The 17,434-nt window shown below is 38.8% G+C and overlaps 1 protein-coding gene across 1 annotated transcript in view; it reads left to right on the forward strand.

Annotated features, from left to right (window-relative positions):
* Positions 1-1,352: 1,352 nt before the first annotated feature.
* Positions 1,353-17,434, forward strand: part of CHST9 (carbohydrate sulfotransferase 9) — a gene marked incomplete at its 3' end in the record, with an annotated part of 86,769 nt that continues 70,687 nt past the window's right edge. Inside the window, exon 1 of the mRNA XM_082307320.1 lies at positions 1,353-1,461. Within this exon, the coding sequence (XP_082163446.1) occupies positions 1,362-1,461 (100 nt within the window). The 5' untranslated portion in view covers positions 1,353-1,361. The remainder of the gene's footprint in view (positions 1,462-17,434) is intronic.

A 17,434-nucleotide genomic window follows, 5' to 3' on the forward strand; every position in this document is an offset into this window, starting at 1 on the left:
ACTTTTCAGTAGGCTGTCTTCCTTTAAAAAAGCTTGAGTTTTTCTTTGCATTCTTTGTGGAAGTTTACCAGACACTTCTATCGGATATGCACTTACAAGGGTGTCTATTGTGTTGAATTTTAACACTTTTTCTTTTGCTGTGCAGGCCAGTTTCAACAGCTGCTCTTCAGCTTCTAGTAACGCTTTCATAGAATCATAGAATCGTCGAGGTTGGAAAAGACCCTTAAGATCATAGAGTCCAACCGTTAACCTAGCACTGCCAAGTCCATCTATACCGTGTCTTCAAGCACCGTATCTATCAGTTCTTTAAATACCTCCAGGGATGGAGACTCAACCACTTCAAAGTGAACGCATTCTGATTCAGGTTAAGGAGCTGGGTTTTTTTGTGATCCACAGTGTCTTCTATGTTCTGTTGTTATAAACTGAATTTTGTGGCCCCTTTGTGTCAGGTGCAGGGTATCAGGTAAATTACTTCCTTTTTCTGGGCCCTCTGCTGTGCAAGAAAGTAATCTTTTTGGTAAGGTTTTATATTTGATTTCATTTCCATTGAACTTAGTGGCAAGAATTGAGTTCTTGACAAGTCTTTCCCATGTTGCAAAATAGCTGAGTCAAATGATGATCCATTAATTCCTTTTCTGCTGTGTTACTGATATCTTCTTATGCTGATGTTCCCTAACCCTGCAAAACTCAACTTGGATTCATGTTTGAAGGTAAACGTCAGAGTATGACTTCCCAAAGCGTAGGCTGAACCGATGCTGAGGCACTGTGAGCGGAGTTGTTGTGTTGTGGGGGTGACTGCAGGCATCCTTCCTCGGGTGCACGGGGTCGTGCGGTCCAGAAGCAGAGGCACTGGCTTGCCCATCGCAGGGGGGGTGGCAGCACCAGGGTGCAACCCAGCCACCTGGGCAGGCCTCCAGCTGCTGCTGTAGCTTCTCAGCTGTGATGGTTGGTGAGCAGTGGTGTACTGGTGTGACACATGGACATCTCGTTTGGGGTGTCACCTCCCTCTGTTATGGGAGCAGGCGATGTTTGGTGGTGTGGAGGTGGAACGGTCTCTGCAGCCACTTCGAGAAACACTTCTGCTTGGAACTTATCCAGGGGCAGAAAGATGGTTGAGATTGTGAACAGAAATCTAAGCATTGAAAGTAATACCTTGTAAGAGCTCCAGCTCATATATAGTATGCTGTTTACACAGTCTCTGGTGAAGAATAAAAATGTAACACGAGAACTAGCTCCATCTCTTGTTATTCCAGGTCGGTGTCTCAGGGGAAGATACTGAAGAAGATGCAGCATGCTGAAAACTTCAGAAAAGTGAGCCATGCGTCTTTCTGAAAGCTGAGAAGTAGCCCTCTAATAGGGTCATGAACCTAAGACAAGTCTTTGTGTCTGTACTGATGTTTGGAGTAGCTGGTCTACTCCTCTTCATGTATCTGCAAGCTTGGATGGAAGAGCAACATACAGGTACAGTAGGTTTTCTTTCTTTTTTCTTTTTTTTAATGTAAGTGCATCCATTACTTCAAAGATGATTGTGAAATCCGAATACATGTGGACAGCTGGGGGGAGTCCCCCCATTTGGCAGTAGAACGGCATTGAAAACAGACTTGTTTAAATTGCTACACTTCATATAAGCATTAAGAAATTTCTTGAGTCCCATGAAAAGATGCCCCCAGCTACCTAATGATACTGTATCAGCTTCATTTGCAAAAGCAAGTGTTGCAAAAGCATATTGTGCATGCGTGAAGCCAAGCAAGTCCAGTTTAGAAATAATTTTGTATGCTGATTTTCTGTGGGTTTTGTACATTTTATTTTGTGTGGCAAAGCGATTTTTGGAGAGTTACTGCTATGTCTTGTAGACAAAAGTGGTCTTCTAAGCAGCAATGCTCATATGGAATCATCCTATCCCATTTTTTTTGTTGTTTGTTTGAGACAGAGTTAGATACTGGACTCACAAGACTTTTTTTATATATAGTGTCAGAGTCATATTGCAACTTCGGGTAAATCTGGGTTAGCATTGGCTCAGGATTACACTTCTGAGTTGAATTTCTGTTGTTCCCCATTTACTATATTTTGGTTTGCACCACAGGTTGATCTAGATTCCTTTATGGATGAAACTAAACCAGGCTATTTACCTCAACCTCTAGTGGATGCTCAGTTCACAGGACCAGTCTAGAGTTAGTCTGAAGTAACCCCCCCTGAATTGTGTATAGGGTGGGTGTTAGTAAGGTTCTTAACACGCGCTCTTTTGCTCTGTAGATCCACTTCTGTTGTGCTATGTTACTTGGTGGCATATCCTTGATTTTAGTTGCATACTTGTTTTGGTTTTGTGTTTTGGTTTTTTTGTTTGTTTGTTTTTTGTTTGGTTGGTTTTTAGGTTTATTTCCCCATTAACAATACGGAATGTTCCCAGCTTGTTAAGAGGTTCTGACTTTTATGTCGTCTTGTCTCTATTGCTCAGCTTCCATTTCCTCTGTAAGACTCTTACTTTATATTATGCTGATACCATTGTGAAGAAATACATCTGTAAAGCCACATTAGTCTTCTGGCTTTATTGTTCTGTGCTTTTATTCCGTATGAGCTGCTAAGCTCCGGTATGTTTTAGAGACCAGAGGTGGTGGTGGTGAGGGGGTACCTAGTGCATTATTCCTACAATTTTTTGACACTGACCTTGAGGTTTTTTTCAACTAAGTGCAATGATCATAACATTAATTTCAGCTTGTTAAGGTTTCTGGGCTGGTCTGAGGTATTTACAAGCTTGTATTAACAAATCTGTTAGAAGAGGTAGCACAGGCTCCCTTTGGAAAGGTTCCCTTGTAATCAGCTGTTGACACAAGGGTGCTGGCAGGAACAGAGTGCTGTGGGGGGAGTCTTCCTTGAAAATCCCTACTGTTGTCAGGAATGTTAAGGGCAGATATCTGTGCTTTCAAGGTAGTTCAGGAATGTAGATGACGACTGTAGATTATTGATTTATTTACTTGCTGGCATTCTTCACATTCCTTGCATCTTTTCTTGTGCTGTAATTAACCTTTCTTTCCTTGCAGTGCTCCTTCTTATTATTTCTCAGTTGTGTTTTTTCCACTCCTTTCTTTTGTCTGTATGTATCTACCATTAAAAAGAAACAGAAAAAATAATATAGTAAAGGGGGAATTAGAACATACTGTGTTCTTTTGGGCAACCAGGTGCTTTCTTTGGGGTTTTCTTTGATGTATTGCTATAATCTTCTTCATGAGAGAAGCTTCTCCTTGTACATATAAGTCATTTCCATGTGAAAACATTTCCATAATAAAATGGAAACTATCGGAGAATAACAGAATAGTTAGTGAGCTTAAAGTGTGACTGCAGTTTTGAGTGCTTTTTTATCTCACTGGACTGCTGTTGTGACAGCACTTCGGCAAGTTCCAAAAAAATTAATTTTGGCATTCTCTACAGTTGCTAGGTCATGCACGTCAGAAAGAGCACGGCGAAGTCATTCTTTGGTGTCTGCTCTTCCTTGTTCTTCCAGTTTAACATGTAGAGAGCCATTCTTTTTTATTTCAAACACCTGTATCTCCTCTAAACCTTCTGCAGCTCAGTTCTCTAATGTTCGCCCCCCCCCCCCGTATGCTGCTTAAGAGTCGACACAAAATAAAACATATTTGCATATTCAGAATAAACATTAGTTTCGTTATGAGCATTTTGCACTCTTTTTTTTTTTCTCCTTTCTCTTCTGCTGTGTTTTTCATATTGCCATGTGTTGTGCACTGTGGCTTTTTTTGGATGAGCTGTGTCTGGAGAATCCCAAATTGACAAGTATCTTTACAAGGATTTTATTTGCTCCTTTAATCGTATCACTAGTCACACAGCTGTAAGACAGCTAGTTTTAATCTGCAAGTGGCTGAGCGTGTGATTTGATGTTCTATGAAGAAATGGAAAGTGCGCCTCGTGCTTCTCAACTGCTGTGCTATGAGCCTGTAGAGACAAGTGTTTGTTGTAGGCAGAACTATTTTTATCTTCCACGGTGCCCTGCTCAAGACCTACAGCATTTGGTTGCTGAAGGATGGAAAGTTGGCTGCATTTGAGCTAAGGAAAGTATCTGTTTGGCACCAGTGAGGTGCTGCTGCTTACCACCCATTTCCTCTGAATATCTGGCTTGGAGCCTTTATAAATCACAGTCACTGGAAGAGATAGTACATTTTACTTGATCATTGTTTGTAATGTTCATACTTACTTCTCAGGCTCTCCTGGCTATGATGTGAATGATTCTCAATCAGATTTAGATTTTGTGGGGAACTGGAAAATTGTATGGCAATATACAATTTCCTTATTAGTGTTTGTCCTACTATATTAAAGTCACATTATTTGCTTTCACACTCACCATTCTCATTGCCACCTTTTCTCTTTCTAGCTGTTCATAATTTCTCACACTAGACCTAATGCTGCTTTTCTTTCATAGTTTGGCTTCTTTCTCTCTTTTTGGCTCTCTCCTTTCTACTTGCACTACACATCTCTGAGATCTCAACTGTGATTTGATTCCCCCGTTTGTCTTATTTTCCTCTAGACCTGGTCTTATCTAAGCATGTTTTTTTTCTGATTTACTTTTGCAAACTTTCCTCATAACTCAAATTTATCCAGCTCAGGAACACCTTACCTAATCTTTCATCCTGTCCACCTACTTCAGATGCACCCGCAGGCTCGGCAGCTGGATGTGTCTCTCCATGCAGCCATGTCTTCTGCTCCCTCCCACTGTGCTTGGACTCTTCAGATTATTTCTCATCACGTTCATCATCCCTATACCTTAAAAAAGATAAAATCTTTCATTTAGAGATGTCTAAGAAACAGCTGCTAGCTACATGGTGGTCCTCTCTGATGACTTTTCAGAGACACTAGCATATTGAGAGACCATGTGAGTTTCTTGGTTTGGCTCTGTGCATGGAGCATATAAAGACAGGATGATATATCCTTACTTAGATGTAGCAGACCCCTTCTGTTGGGTGTCTTCAGTTCACTTCAGTGGAGTAGCGAGGAACAGACTTGTCAAGAATAGTCTGACATGAGTGTCAACACATGCAGACTTTATCTGACTGAAAACTTCATTGATGTCCACACTGATAATGTAATATATATGGAGCACTTCAAGTTCTCCATATATAAATATATTCACTTATGTATAAATTCATATACATAAATGAAGCTTGATGTGAATGCAACTAAATCCTACCGCTTTACTTGACAGTTCTCCATACAGTCTTGCATTCTTCAGTGAAAGCATCAAATATTGTGGCACTGATTAAAAAGCAATTACATGCTTAGTAATTTCCAGCACTGTTAACCTTATACAGGGGAAGCAAACTGCTGGGTGTTCCAGAGCTGATGTTGAGTTTTATACCATGAATCACCTGAATTTGGGGGGGGGGGGGGGGGGGTGGGGTGTGCAAAGAACATTTGCATTTTAATCCTGCTATGTTATAGATGTGAATTGGAGTTTTAAGTTCGGGATTTTAATTTTGTACTTTAAAACTCTTCTTTTTTGGGGGGGCTGGTATGATTTAGTGTGACTGATAACTACAAAATAATCTGAGAATATCTTTGTGAATAGATCCGTATGCTGGGTTTTGTCGTGTTTTGTGTTTTTTTTTTTTTTTTTTTCTCTTCCCTTAAAGTTTATGTAATTCTTTTTTGTGAAGTATGCCTAGTAAATTCATGATTATGAAGGATGACTACAGTGTTTCATGGGGTGCAGTATGACCACTAATTAATGTGAAGAAGGCTGTGCTGCCTCTGTCTCTGCCATAGATTTCTAGTTCCTGAGGGTGGGAAAGTCTGCCTCTTCTCTTTCCCAGCAGCTTTGTATCTCACCTTAAGGATACTGGGGTTTTTCTGCATGCTTTCTTCTTCCTTTGCAGGGTACCAGTTTTGTAGTAGCCTGCAGGTGCCCAGGCATCCTTTTGCAGCCTGTGTGCTTTCCTGCAGTTCCGTGCATCCAGCTCTTGAGTAGCTTCATCACACAGACCTTGTCCCCATTCCTCAGGCCACAGCTCTTGTTTTTGTGAAGAATCAGAATAAAAATTCAGATAAAAATCCGTTAAGAAAAGCTTGAAGTTCCATGAACTGGCATGAGCTTTCTCAACTTAGTCTGCTATTGCTGTAGCTATCCAGGCTGTGTCCATACTACTTGGCATAAGCAGGTGGGCTTTTTTCCCCACTTTGCTAGACTTGGTAATCCAAGGGGATCTTTTGGGTCCTATGGTAACCTGGTGAGATATTTTGAGGCCGTGGAGCCTTCTTCCTTGTCGTGACACTCTTAAGTAGCAAATGAATGTGTACATACACACAGTAATATTTAGTCTTTGCTGTTTGTGTGGGTTGATTTTTAATTAAACCTTGCCTAAATGGAGAAACATTCATATAGCTTAAAGGACAGTTCACATGCAATGAACCGCAAGGCAACTGTTTACACAGAAGTCATAGTTTTGCCAGACAGTCTTCATTAAATACAATAAACTAATATATTTGTAGAAACCAGGTTTGTAAATAAAGGAGAAAAGGGCACGGCTCAGTAATGGTTCTTAATCATGAATAATTTAGTTCTTTTACTGGCCTTGAAATATTTCTGTTGTAGAAGTCTTGGGTAGCTTATGGAAGTTCTGTGTATTTGGCTGGAGAATGCCACTGGTACGGCAAAGCAAATTTTCCTGGTTTACAATGCCCAACTATTAATGTTGGGCTGTTCTAATGAGGCTGGGTGTGTTCAGGATTTACTGTTCTGGGCAGAATCTGTTGTTTTCTCTTTGTAAAGTGTTTTTGTTTCTTTGTTTTTTTTAAAATCTGCCTTGTTATTGGCTTGAAGTACAAAAGAAAGAGGATTTAATAGCATCAGTAAATGCTGCTTGGTGAGCAGTTATGGAGTTGTTGAAGTCCCAGAAATACTACAAGAGATTATTATGTGAATTTCACCATATAACATAACATGGGTTTCCTCCCCCCCCCTTAAGTGAATGTAAGCTGTAGGGAGAGAACAGTTGTCTTTGCACAAAAAATTCTATTAAGAAACAGGTAGAGACTGATACTTTGTCAAACCATAATGATCTAAAAGCACAAGTAAAAGCTAAATATAAGAAATAATGGTTTTCAGAGCTAGTGATTGTAGAGTCTCACCCTATCGTCAGCAGTTGCAAAACCCAGAAGCTTTAAGAAAAATAAATTAAAATTTCATATTGCGGCACGTAACATTTAAGGGTATATTTATCTGTTTGTGAGGAGGTCTAGGTTTCTTCCTAGGTCTGGATGTTTAGCAACCCTCAATCTTGCAAGTCATTTTATCATTCCTATATCTAAATTGCATTTAATTTTAGAAATCCTTCTTTCTTAAAAGAAATTCCTGCCATGCTGTTTTCTTGAGGGTATTGTGGAAGAGTGTTTCAGAGTTGATGATATGTTTTAATCCTTTGGTATTTAGCTTCCATGTACCACTGGTATGAAAGAAACTAAGTGAGATGAGTTTTTTGGGGCTCTTCTCAGCTATGTATTCAATAACATGTTTGAGCAGAAGTGGATGACATATTGTTTATAATTGCGTATAAGCTTTTGACAACCTACCCAACCTTATTCATACCTAGACCACAGAGGTCTACTTCTAGAAAGGTGTAGCACGTACCTTAATAGTACTGAGAACACCTGAGCATACTCTTTCTTACCTATTTTCAAACAGGACTTTCAAAGGAGGCTACTGTAACTCTATCTGTAGGTATGTAACTGACGTCACTTCAGAATTTGTATTGTAACTACTGCTGGAGGGGTTTTTGGCTTGATATTGGAACACTTATAAAGTGGGGTGTCCTCTTTCCTGGGAAGTCTGTGTGTCAGTGATGCTGTCTTTAAAATGCTCATTTGAATTGGATACAAAACACATATAGCTAGTCTTCACACTGTTTTCCAGTTATTCAGATCCTTGGAGCAGAACATCTAGATGACATTTGTAAATGTGATTTTACATGGAGCCTTTAGCGATTGTTCTTTCTGTTAAGTAGCTATACTTTTTTTTTACATGATACATGAGTTATTCAACTTTTGTATAATTTTATAACAGATGTACTGTCATTGAGTGAAGTGGTCATTTTTCAGTTATTGTCCACCATTGTTGTTGCTTTTAATAACTTTCAGTTCCTAGCACCTCTTCAGTTCCAGAAAGCCCTTTCCTTAAAAGCTGATCATTCAGGCAATTAAGCCCTGCAGTCTTGTCTCTTCAGTGCACTGATTGTATAATGCAGTACCATTTAAGACATACAGATAGCCTTACAAAGCAAGAAGGCTGGAGAGGTAATTTTTACCTGGCAGGTCATCATTTAGAACTAATAGTAGAAAAACATTGAGATAAAAGTTTCTCTGTTCCTGACTTGTTCTGTTTTCCTTAAGTGCGCTGCACATTTTCAGAATAGCAAGTGGCTGCGGCTGGAGTACATTTAAGGCTGCTTACCTCTGTGCCTGATGTTGAATTGCTTTGATATGTCACTTGATTACAAACAGTCCTGTTAGAGCATGTGGTGTGGTCTCTGCAAATTTCCAAGGGAAACCTTTGGTTTCGAGCCACCTGGTCTAGTGTCTCTGCCCATGGTAGAGGGGCTGGAACCAGATGATCTTTAAGGTCCCTTCCAACCCAAACCATTCTATGATTCTTACTAGAAATAAGTTAGAAATTCTGGTATCTGTTTTTAGTGTGTGTCTATACATATATGTATGCATGTATATTTACTTTCAGTATCCTCTTTATTTCCCTTCTTTGTATGGGAGTAGGGACTGCTGGTAGGAGAAATATTTTAGACAGAAACCTGTCTTCTCACTGCAGTCAGATATTTGGATACATGATGATCAGTTTATATGAAAGAATTGATTCAGTGTTCAGTCTCAAGAGCCTTTGTTTCTGTCTTTTTGCTTCTATTTTACTCATTTGGTGTTACTATAAACAGGGCATTGCTAATCATGATCAGGAATTTTTTACATATTTTTTTTTTTTAAAAAACATGGAAAAGCTGGTTTTATTCTTGGTTCTTTTGTGTTTTAAAGGTAATCATTATTGCATGGCAGCATGCAGATTGGCTGGGTTTTCAAGTTTGGGTTCCTGCTGCCTCAGACAACTGTGTCACTTTTTGGATTTTTTTGTTGTCTTTATTTTAATGGGATGTTCAAAGAAAAAGAATGTTTCTACATTTCTACAGTAATTTCATGGAAGGCATTTCATAACTATCAGTTTGAAACTGGGAAGATTAATTTCACATCAGCATGTAGTGTTTTCCTTCCTAGCTCCTCAAACCTTGAGCCTTGTGGCTATATGTGCAGGAGTGAATGTTACTGTCTTCAGCCACAAAGGAGAGTTAGTTGGGTACTATCAAATGCTATGTTTAAACAGACAGAAAGGGGGGGGGGGGGGAACCCCAAAAAAACCTCCAAAGTTTGTTCATTTCTATCCAAAGTCAGGGTCAATCACCAAATCAGCTTAAAGCTCTTTTTGTAAAACTGTAAATATTAATTTCTCAAGAAAACGGCAAAATATGCTGTATTTTAAGCATTGCCCTGTATATAGATGAAACTGTTCCCAGGCACGTATGAGCCTCACTTGATGTAAAGTGATGGGGAATAAAATATCACACACATTCATTTGCTTTGGATTTTGATTGGTTTGATCGTGATTTATCAAAGACTTAGTTGGCAGCAAGTGGCAACAATCTTTTGCAACCCAGAAAACGTTATCCCCTACAGTAGTTATTTAGGAACTCCCACTCCTTCCAGTCCCACACATATCCACCAAAAACAATTGTTTTCTTACCACATTGAGAATCTCCCCATGGTAGCAACATCCAAGAGTATCACTGACCTCTATTAAACCTGTGTGATACCTGCTAGCAAATGCAAATTGTCACTCACAGCTTTGTTATTTCAAATGATTTTGTTTATGTTGACCATGCAGCTTTCTATGACGTGATCCTGGCAGAAATTCATAGTGCATAGCTCTAGCAAAATCAAATTGAGTAGGCACAGTTTTTGTCTCTTAATCCTCTGTCTTTCTATGAGCTATACTTAGCACCATCTGCAAGGGACAATGACATGAGTTATCAAAATATCTGAGGAATGATGGAAATCTCCCTTTTTTTTTTTTTTTTTTTATTTTTTGAGGTAAGTAAGGATGCTAAGCAAAGAAGATTCAAGACTTTACCTCACCTATTTAATAATAATTTTCCTGTTTACAGTTCTAATATTCTAAGAAGAAAAGCAGGACGTGGTCAAAGCTAGCCCTTTCCAAAGTAATACTAGAGGAAAGGGATGTAGAGACAGTTGACTTAAATTTACTTTTTTTTTTTTTTTTTTTTTTTTTTTTTTTTTTTTTTGGCTCAGGGTTGCTGCAGCTCAGAAGCTCCTGGAATGGCAGGAGCGGGATACAGGGTAACTGGTGTTGAGGCAGGGGTTGTAAGTTCAGTTCACTTGCACAAAACCTGCTGTGAGCCAAGCAGAAAATGGGGAGGGGGGGAAAACTCGAAGAAAGTCTTGGACTTTGGAAAATTGAGTTTCTTGGGAAACAGAGATAGTAAGGCAATACTTGTCTCCCAGCAAAGTTTAATTACCGTAGAACGTAATAGATGATGGCCTAATCGCCACAAAATTTGACATGTACCTTGGGGATGGCTTCTGCATGTCATGGACACTGGGTAACATCCAGAAAAGTAACTGAAGATCAGCAGCCTAAGGTTAAGAATAATCAGAATCAATATTAAATTTCACTGTGAGCAAATGCCAGGTGAGAGAGGAGGAGGTGTTAATTGATTTTATATTTAATGTGATTGGAACGGAGCAGGTCATTTCAGTACCAATTATAATCTAGCAATAGAAGAACTTGCCCAGCTGTACGTATGTGTATAAGGAGGAAGAAGCTGTTAAAGGTTTGTAATACTTTCTGCTACAGATATATTATAATCTAGGCTTAATATAAGCATGCACTTAGAGCTCAAGTGAGCTTGGGGTTATTTAGAGTCATGCAGTTGTGCCCTAGGTATGTGCATATTGCCTCTTGGTAAATTATTTGCAAGAGAAAAGAGAGTTTGGAGATTTTTTTATTTTGATTATGATCAGCTAGGGAGATGTGGTGTGTGAGTTCTGCTAGCTGCAGCTGGAAGCACTCAGTTGTGTTAAATAGAAACAGGAAAATATCAGTGCCTGATGCTTCATCATTCATCCACAAAATAGCTCTGTTAAGGAAAGAAAATATGTCTAATAGGAAATAATAAATATAGTAAACCTTGTGTACAAAGGCAGTTTTCTCTCTGACTTTTGATCATAGTCTATTCTTGCTTAAACTTTTAAAAAGAGCAGACAGACCCTGGGAAGAGAAAGAAACACAGTTGTTCCTGAATTCTTCTTTTTGTTGCCAAAACTTCATAGTTTTTCTGTTGTTCAGAGCTGTATGCCATGAGAGGTTACTTTGAGTCTGCATAACTATACTGTGTTTTCAGAGAATGGTATAGATAGAAAACAATGTTATGTTTAAAAAGAAAAGTACGTTCCTGCTCTCATGCAGCAGTTGATGGTTCCCAAACATGTGTCTGTGCAAGCCTTAATGTGAACAAGTATCTTGCTTTCTTGGGTTAGGATGGGGGCCATGGATCTCCAGTGAAGAGCGCCATTTGCTATGATGTGCAAACGGCGTTTTCTCTGCATAGCTGTGAGTTGCGATGTGATTCTTGCTGTTCTCGCTTGCTTGGGAGGCTGTCCGCTCTGGCTGCTCTTGGCAGCATTTCAGTGGGAATGAAAATAGAGTGGTGCGCACACTGTGCAAACTTTGTGGAAGGGTCAGCTACTCCCGTAGAGGGGACAGAACGTCAAGTCCATGCTCTTGAGGGACACAAACAGTCAGCAGAGTGCCAAAAAGCTCTTATTGATGGGGATTGGCAGGAGAAAGGCCACCAGCTTTGCTCTTTGTAGAGGGCTTTGGAGATAACAGTGGAGTAAGAAAAGCTGTAGCTCTTTTGTTAAAGGATTGCTACTAGTCATGGAAGCTATTTGTTTCTTCCACCAAATACCCTTGAGCCTTGTTACTTTTCAAATTTATTCTTCCTGACTTTGGCCTCATGACAGTGGCAGTTGAAGGAGAGGCTTTAGTTAGCAAAAGCTTAATAAAGCTGGGTCAATAGAATTTCACCTTTTGCTTCGCTAATCTATACAACTTCATTTCTTTATTCCTGGAAAAACATTTAGTGGCCAAATAATGCAGTGGAATCTGTGTTGCAATAGTGTTGTTGTATTTAAAAACCACATACTACAGTATGTTAAAGTATTACAGTACACTTTTCAAGTGAAGCATGGCAAGATAAATGAAGAAAACACATGTAGATGCATGAATTTTATTTTTGTTTTTCATTGTTTCCGGCTCTTTCTTGCTATCATTAAAGATTCATTAATGCACAGTATGCCTTGTCCACTACTGAGAACTAATGGGTTACAATCTGTTGACACAGGTCATGACGCTTGAATTGTGTGTAAAATGCAGCCTGCTGCTTTAAACATGTTACGTACATAATTCATTAAATGTCATTATTTTAAGATGATTCTGTAATTGCAGTCAAGAATTATGGTACACTTTCCAGAAAGATCTGCAGCTCTGTTCTTGATGTAGGGCCAAAGAATCAAGACTTTTCATGAACTTCAGCTTGATTTATAAGCTATTTAGAAACACTCAAGCTGAGTAGCTCCACGGAATGGTTATTAATAACGGTGACAGAAATTTGTTTTCCTTAGGAACTGAAATTTCCACAGGAATATAAGATCCTCAAGATGTCTAATCTTTTCTGCCTACTAGCAGTCCTCTAAGAGGTCATTGAATACATAAAATCCTGACACTGGGAAAGAAACAAATCTGTCGTGTTCCGTGATGAGAGGGAAAGAAACAGGGCAGGAAGGTTGGTAGAGGGACTGGAATTTACCTGGAAGTGTTTTTCTCTTTTTTTTTTTTTTTTTTTTTTTCCTCTCTTTTGCTGTGGGAGCTGCTGAATTATTAATGCAATAATAAAGTCCATTTGATAGGAATAGAGTCCTAATCACTAAAGAAGTTACTTCTAGGAGCAAAATCATTAGAGTGAGAGTTGGCCGACTGGCCCATGATTAAGTGATATCCAATGAAGCAACAAAATGCAAAACAAATGTATTTTTACAAGAACTGTTTGATGATTTTTCGTCTTCTTCTGTTTGATCTTATGTCAAAATTTTGCTGTTGCGGTCTTGGGACTGGTGACAGAGAGAAGGAGATGATAAACATGTCTCAAAAACCTGGTTTTGCCCCTTACTTTCAAATCGGTTTCATTGGATTGCGGGGGGGGGCAACACAAAGTATATGTGAAATATAAGAAAAAATATGGACATGATTATTGTACTTCTGGGATTTTTTTTTTTTATTTGCTTTATCCTCTTACAGATGGCAAAATTAATTTCACCCTACTTCTTTTCTGTTACAATTTTTCACTTCAGCGTGTCTGTTTTGAAGATGAACAGGCAGATGAGACTGGGCTTATGTAGGCTGAGGTAGTTGCAGTGAGGTATAAATACTTCATGATTTATTTAACCTTTGAGCAGAAATTCCTTTCTGGTAGAATTAATCTGCAAATAGCTGAGGTGTGCTACCGCTTAAGTTAAGATTCATCATGCAATATAACAAAACTCTACTGGCATCAGGTTTAGGACTGACATACATATAAATATAACCCAGCTAAAACTGCCAGATACTGTGACTGATGGGTGGGTTCAGAGAGTTCTTGGCAAGTAGAGTCAGCCTTGCCTCTCCGGCTACCGAAGTATGCATATTGTGTGGCTGGCATTAATATGCTGTAAATAAAACATAGCTGAACGACAGTTGAGAGTCAATTTAAGCAAAGACTAGTCTGTGATGACCAATGCCACACTACAAATAAATAACTTTCTTGAAAGCTAGAGGTTAATCTTGGTATTTTAAATGGGCTAATCCTCATGAGCTAGTATCCACTTAAGGCAGTCATATTAATTACTTGGAGGTCATCTGTTTTGCAAATTTTTGCTATAATTTCAGCATTTGTGCCTGAAGACCAGGTATTTCCTTTGGGTCAGAGGACTGCCAGAATATCTAATGGCAGAGCTGGTAGCACAGCACTTTTTTGGTTTCATCCCCCCTACAATGGCCAAAGATCCAAGAAAGGGTCAAAAAGGGTAGTTCAACCTCTTAAAGTTGACACATCCACTAAAAAATGTGCTTTGTTGCTGTTTACTACCTGAGGTAAGCCATAGAAAAATGAGAGAGATTAAAAAAATGGCAGAGAAAAGTGAATGGTTTCTTGCTCCTTGAGGATAGGAAAGGAGGGGAAGCCAGATAGTACAGTTGTTTAATTCTAACCTCTGTTATGAGAAATGTGCTAAACATACTTTATACTATTACACATTTATTGTACATGTTAATGTTTTCATGATTACGTATTACTTTGGTCCAACTATTTCTTGGCAGTTCCTATCACTAAAGTATTTTTGGCCTTTGACTGTGTGGTTTCTCACATATCAATCATTAGTTAAATCCTCTATCATTAAATCATATTCCAGTGACACTGTTAAAAGAAGGCTGTCATCACACAGCCATTCTGAAGGGTAGGAAATGTGGAATTAGTATTGCAGCTGCATTTTGACTAACCTGGCCAAAACTGGTTTTGCCTTCAAAAAACTTCTGATATTTCAGGTTTTTCCAGAACTCCAGTTCCCACTGCTATTTCTTTTACTGTGCTCCAAATATCTAGAAGTTAATGCAGCTGCAGTTTGTAAAGGCTTACAATGGTGAATGTGTAGGAGTATCATCTTTTTTTTTTTTTTTTTTTTTTATGGTGAGAAGTAAAAATATCTTTCTCATGTTAAGATCACCCTGTGCCAAAAAGGTCTGTGCTTCAGAGAATGGTGATGCTTCTACTGATCATACAAGTGATCAGTAGAATTAGCAGGGAATTTTTTTGTGCGAGGAACACTGAAGTTCAACCAATTGAAAGTACTTAAGTGTCTGTTCCTGCAAAGTCCCTAGCCTTCTTTCTAAACATTCCTTTTCTTTGGCTTTTGTTTTCCTCTGATTTGATAATACACTTCTGCAACAAGTATTTGTGGCATAGAGGTAATACGTCAGGTAGTTACATTGCTACAGACAGTCACATTTTGTTCTTAAATAAATAGCAATAAAATTGAGCAAATAAATATGTTTGCATTTCATGTATTGCCAAATACTCTATCATCAAAAATGTTCAGTTGAAACTACACCTATCTAGGAATGTTTTCCGGCTACTAATAAGACAAAATATTTGTTGTGGGGGAAGGAGGCCTAATCTGATGTCTAAACATCTAATGGGAGGTAACAGTAAGCATTTGTATGTGGAGGCACTGCCTTGTAATGGTGCTGTGAGCTGGGGAAAGAGGAATGGTGGAAGGGGAGGGAAGGCAGAGCCTGAAAGGGAGGTAAAACAGGTTTGATGGCATGATATTTAGGAAAAAAATGCCTGGGACTGACAAACTAGGTGTGTCCAAGAAAAGCAAAAAGCCCAAATCAGACTCCTATGAGTTTTATTTTCTGAACAGGACAGTTTAATCAAGTGGATCATAACTAGTCTTTTAAATGAGGAATGTTTATAGGATATAATGACTTAATCTTAAAATATTGGACTGCCATGAATACCAGTCAGGGGAGGCATTCAGGCCACTACAAACCCAAAAGCATGAGTTTCAAAGAGAAATACTGCTTGAGCCGAGCAGAGGGTAGTATGCTAGGGAGGTGATCACCCTCTGCCACATGAGACATATCAGGTCACCTCTGTCTTCAGGTATCTCAAGCAAAGACTTATGAAGCCAATTTTCTTTGGCAGAGAAGAAGAAAGATTAAACCAGGTCAGGTCCAAAGGTGTCTCAAGCTTAGTATATTGTCTCTGCAACAATGCCTAGACTAGACTATGTAAAAATAAGGCAAGTTTATAATAATAATTCAGAGAACTTTCTTTGCCTTTTGTGATTTATAATTTAGAGGCTTCCTGGATTGGACCTGTGTTCAGTAGCCCCAGATTATTCCTTCCTCGATCAATTTGTGCCATGTTGTCTTGACTGATGCCTTTCCTCTGGGATTCCTCTGTTGAGGAATGCCCAGCTTGAGTGTGGTGGAGACTCCTAGTAATCATTTTTTTATATGATGCTGTTTAATTCTATGGAAATATTCACCAGAGTGTGATGTCATTGGATCACTAAAACAGATTTTCCACCTTCTGTCCCAGTAAGAATATAATTTACTGATCATAAAATAAAAAAGTGACTAATGGGTGATTGGCTCAGCAGAACATCCTGGGTACTTTCTTACATTCTTGCCACTTTTCTGTGCTTTTCTCTAGCAAAAACTATAAGTCAGGAATGATTGATTGTATCACCTCAGATTTGTACCTATCAACAAATTTGGAGAATGTTGTTTTCCAATTTTTTTAAAAATCAGGTGGAGGGGGAGATATCTATTTAACTGTACTCATGACTGCTCTGGGATTGACTTCCCATGTGTGTAAATGAACTGTCTTTCAAGAAGAGAGATTTTGATAAGAGCAGGTCAGAGATCTGATAGACATTTTGGGGGGAGAGGGGGTTGGGTATAAAGCACTTTCTCCATAAGAGGAGGATTAGCATTTTTTAAAAATTAATAACAGCTAGAACTGTGCTTCTCTGCCAATGAGGTCAGTAACATGACTGAAATAATGATTACTTTTTGATTAAATGGATATTTTTTTCCATGCTTTTGAAAAAACATGTGTCTCTTGCTGCTTAAGATTGAGAGGGAGAGAAATAACTGAGGATTTCTGTGTTTTTTGTGTAAAACATCAAGTGTTCTGAATGCCACATTTGCTTAATGTTGCTTATAGAGTGATTAGAAATGGAACTGACAGTCTGAGTTGGGCAAAACATTTGCTGGGTATGGATAGCAAATAGAATAGAGGATAGCTTAGGTTTTTTTATCACCATCTAGGATCATACACTAAAATTTCAATCAGCTGCAACACCTTTGGGAACAGAATAATGATTAAACAGTGTTTGTGAAGCTATTGCCATCGCCCTTTTGACTGCTTAGAGGAACTGACCTGCTGCCATTTCATCTCAGAAGAACTGTCTGTCATTAGTGGATATAGGTATGCCAATGCACTTCTTCAGCTGAGAGAAACTGAGCATCTGACAGCAACTGAGGGTGTTCTAGCTATGAAACTGCTGCCTAAACTTTAGCAGACAAAAATTCAGTTTCCTTGTCTTAGCTGGCAATTAATGAGGAAGGTGACAGTAGTGTCAAATGGTCACTGTTGAGTGAAATTTTCAGATATGAGGGATGCATGAATGGAAAAAAGTAACTTTACTAATTTGAAGCAATTTAGCTAACCACCAATAACCACTGTTTTTTGAGGAA

Source organism: Platalea leucorodia (assembly GCF_965183815.1).
Source record: "Platalea leucorodia genome assembly, chromosome: 1".
Taxonomy (NCBI): domain Eukaryota; kingdom Metazoa; phylum Chordata; class Aves; order Pelecaniformes; family Threskiornithidae; genus Platalea; species Platalea leucorodia.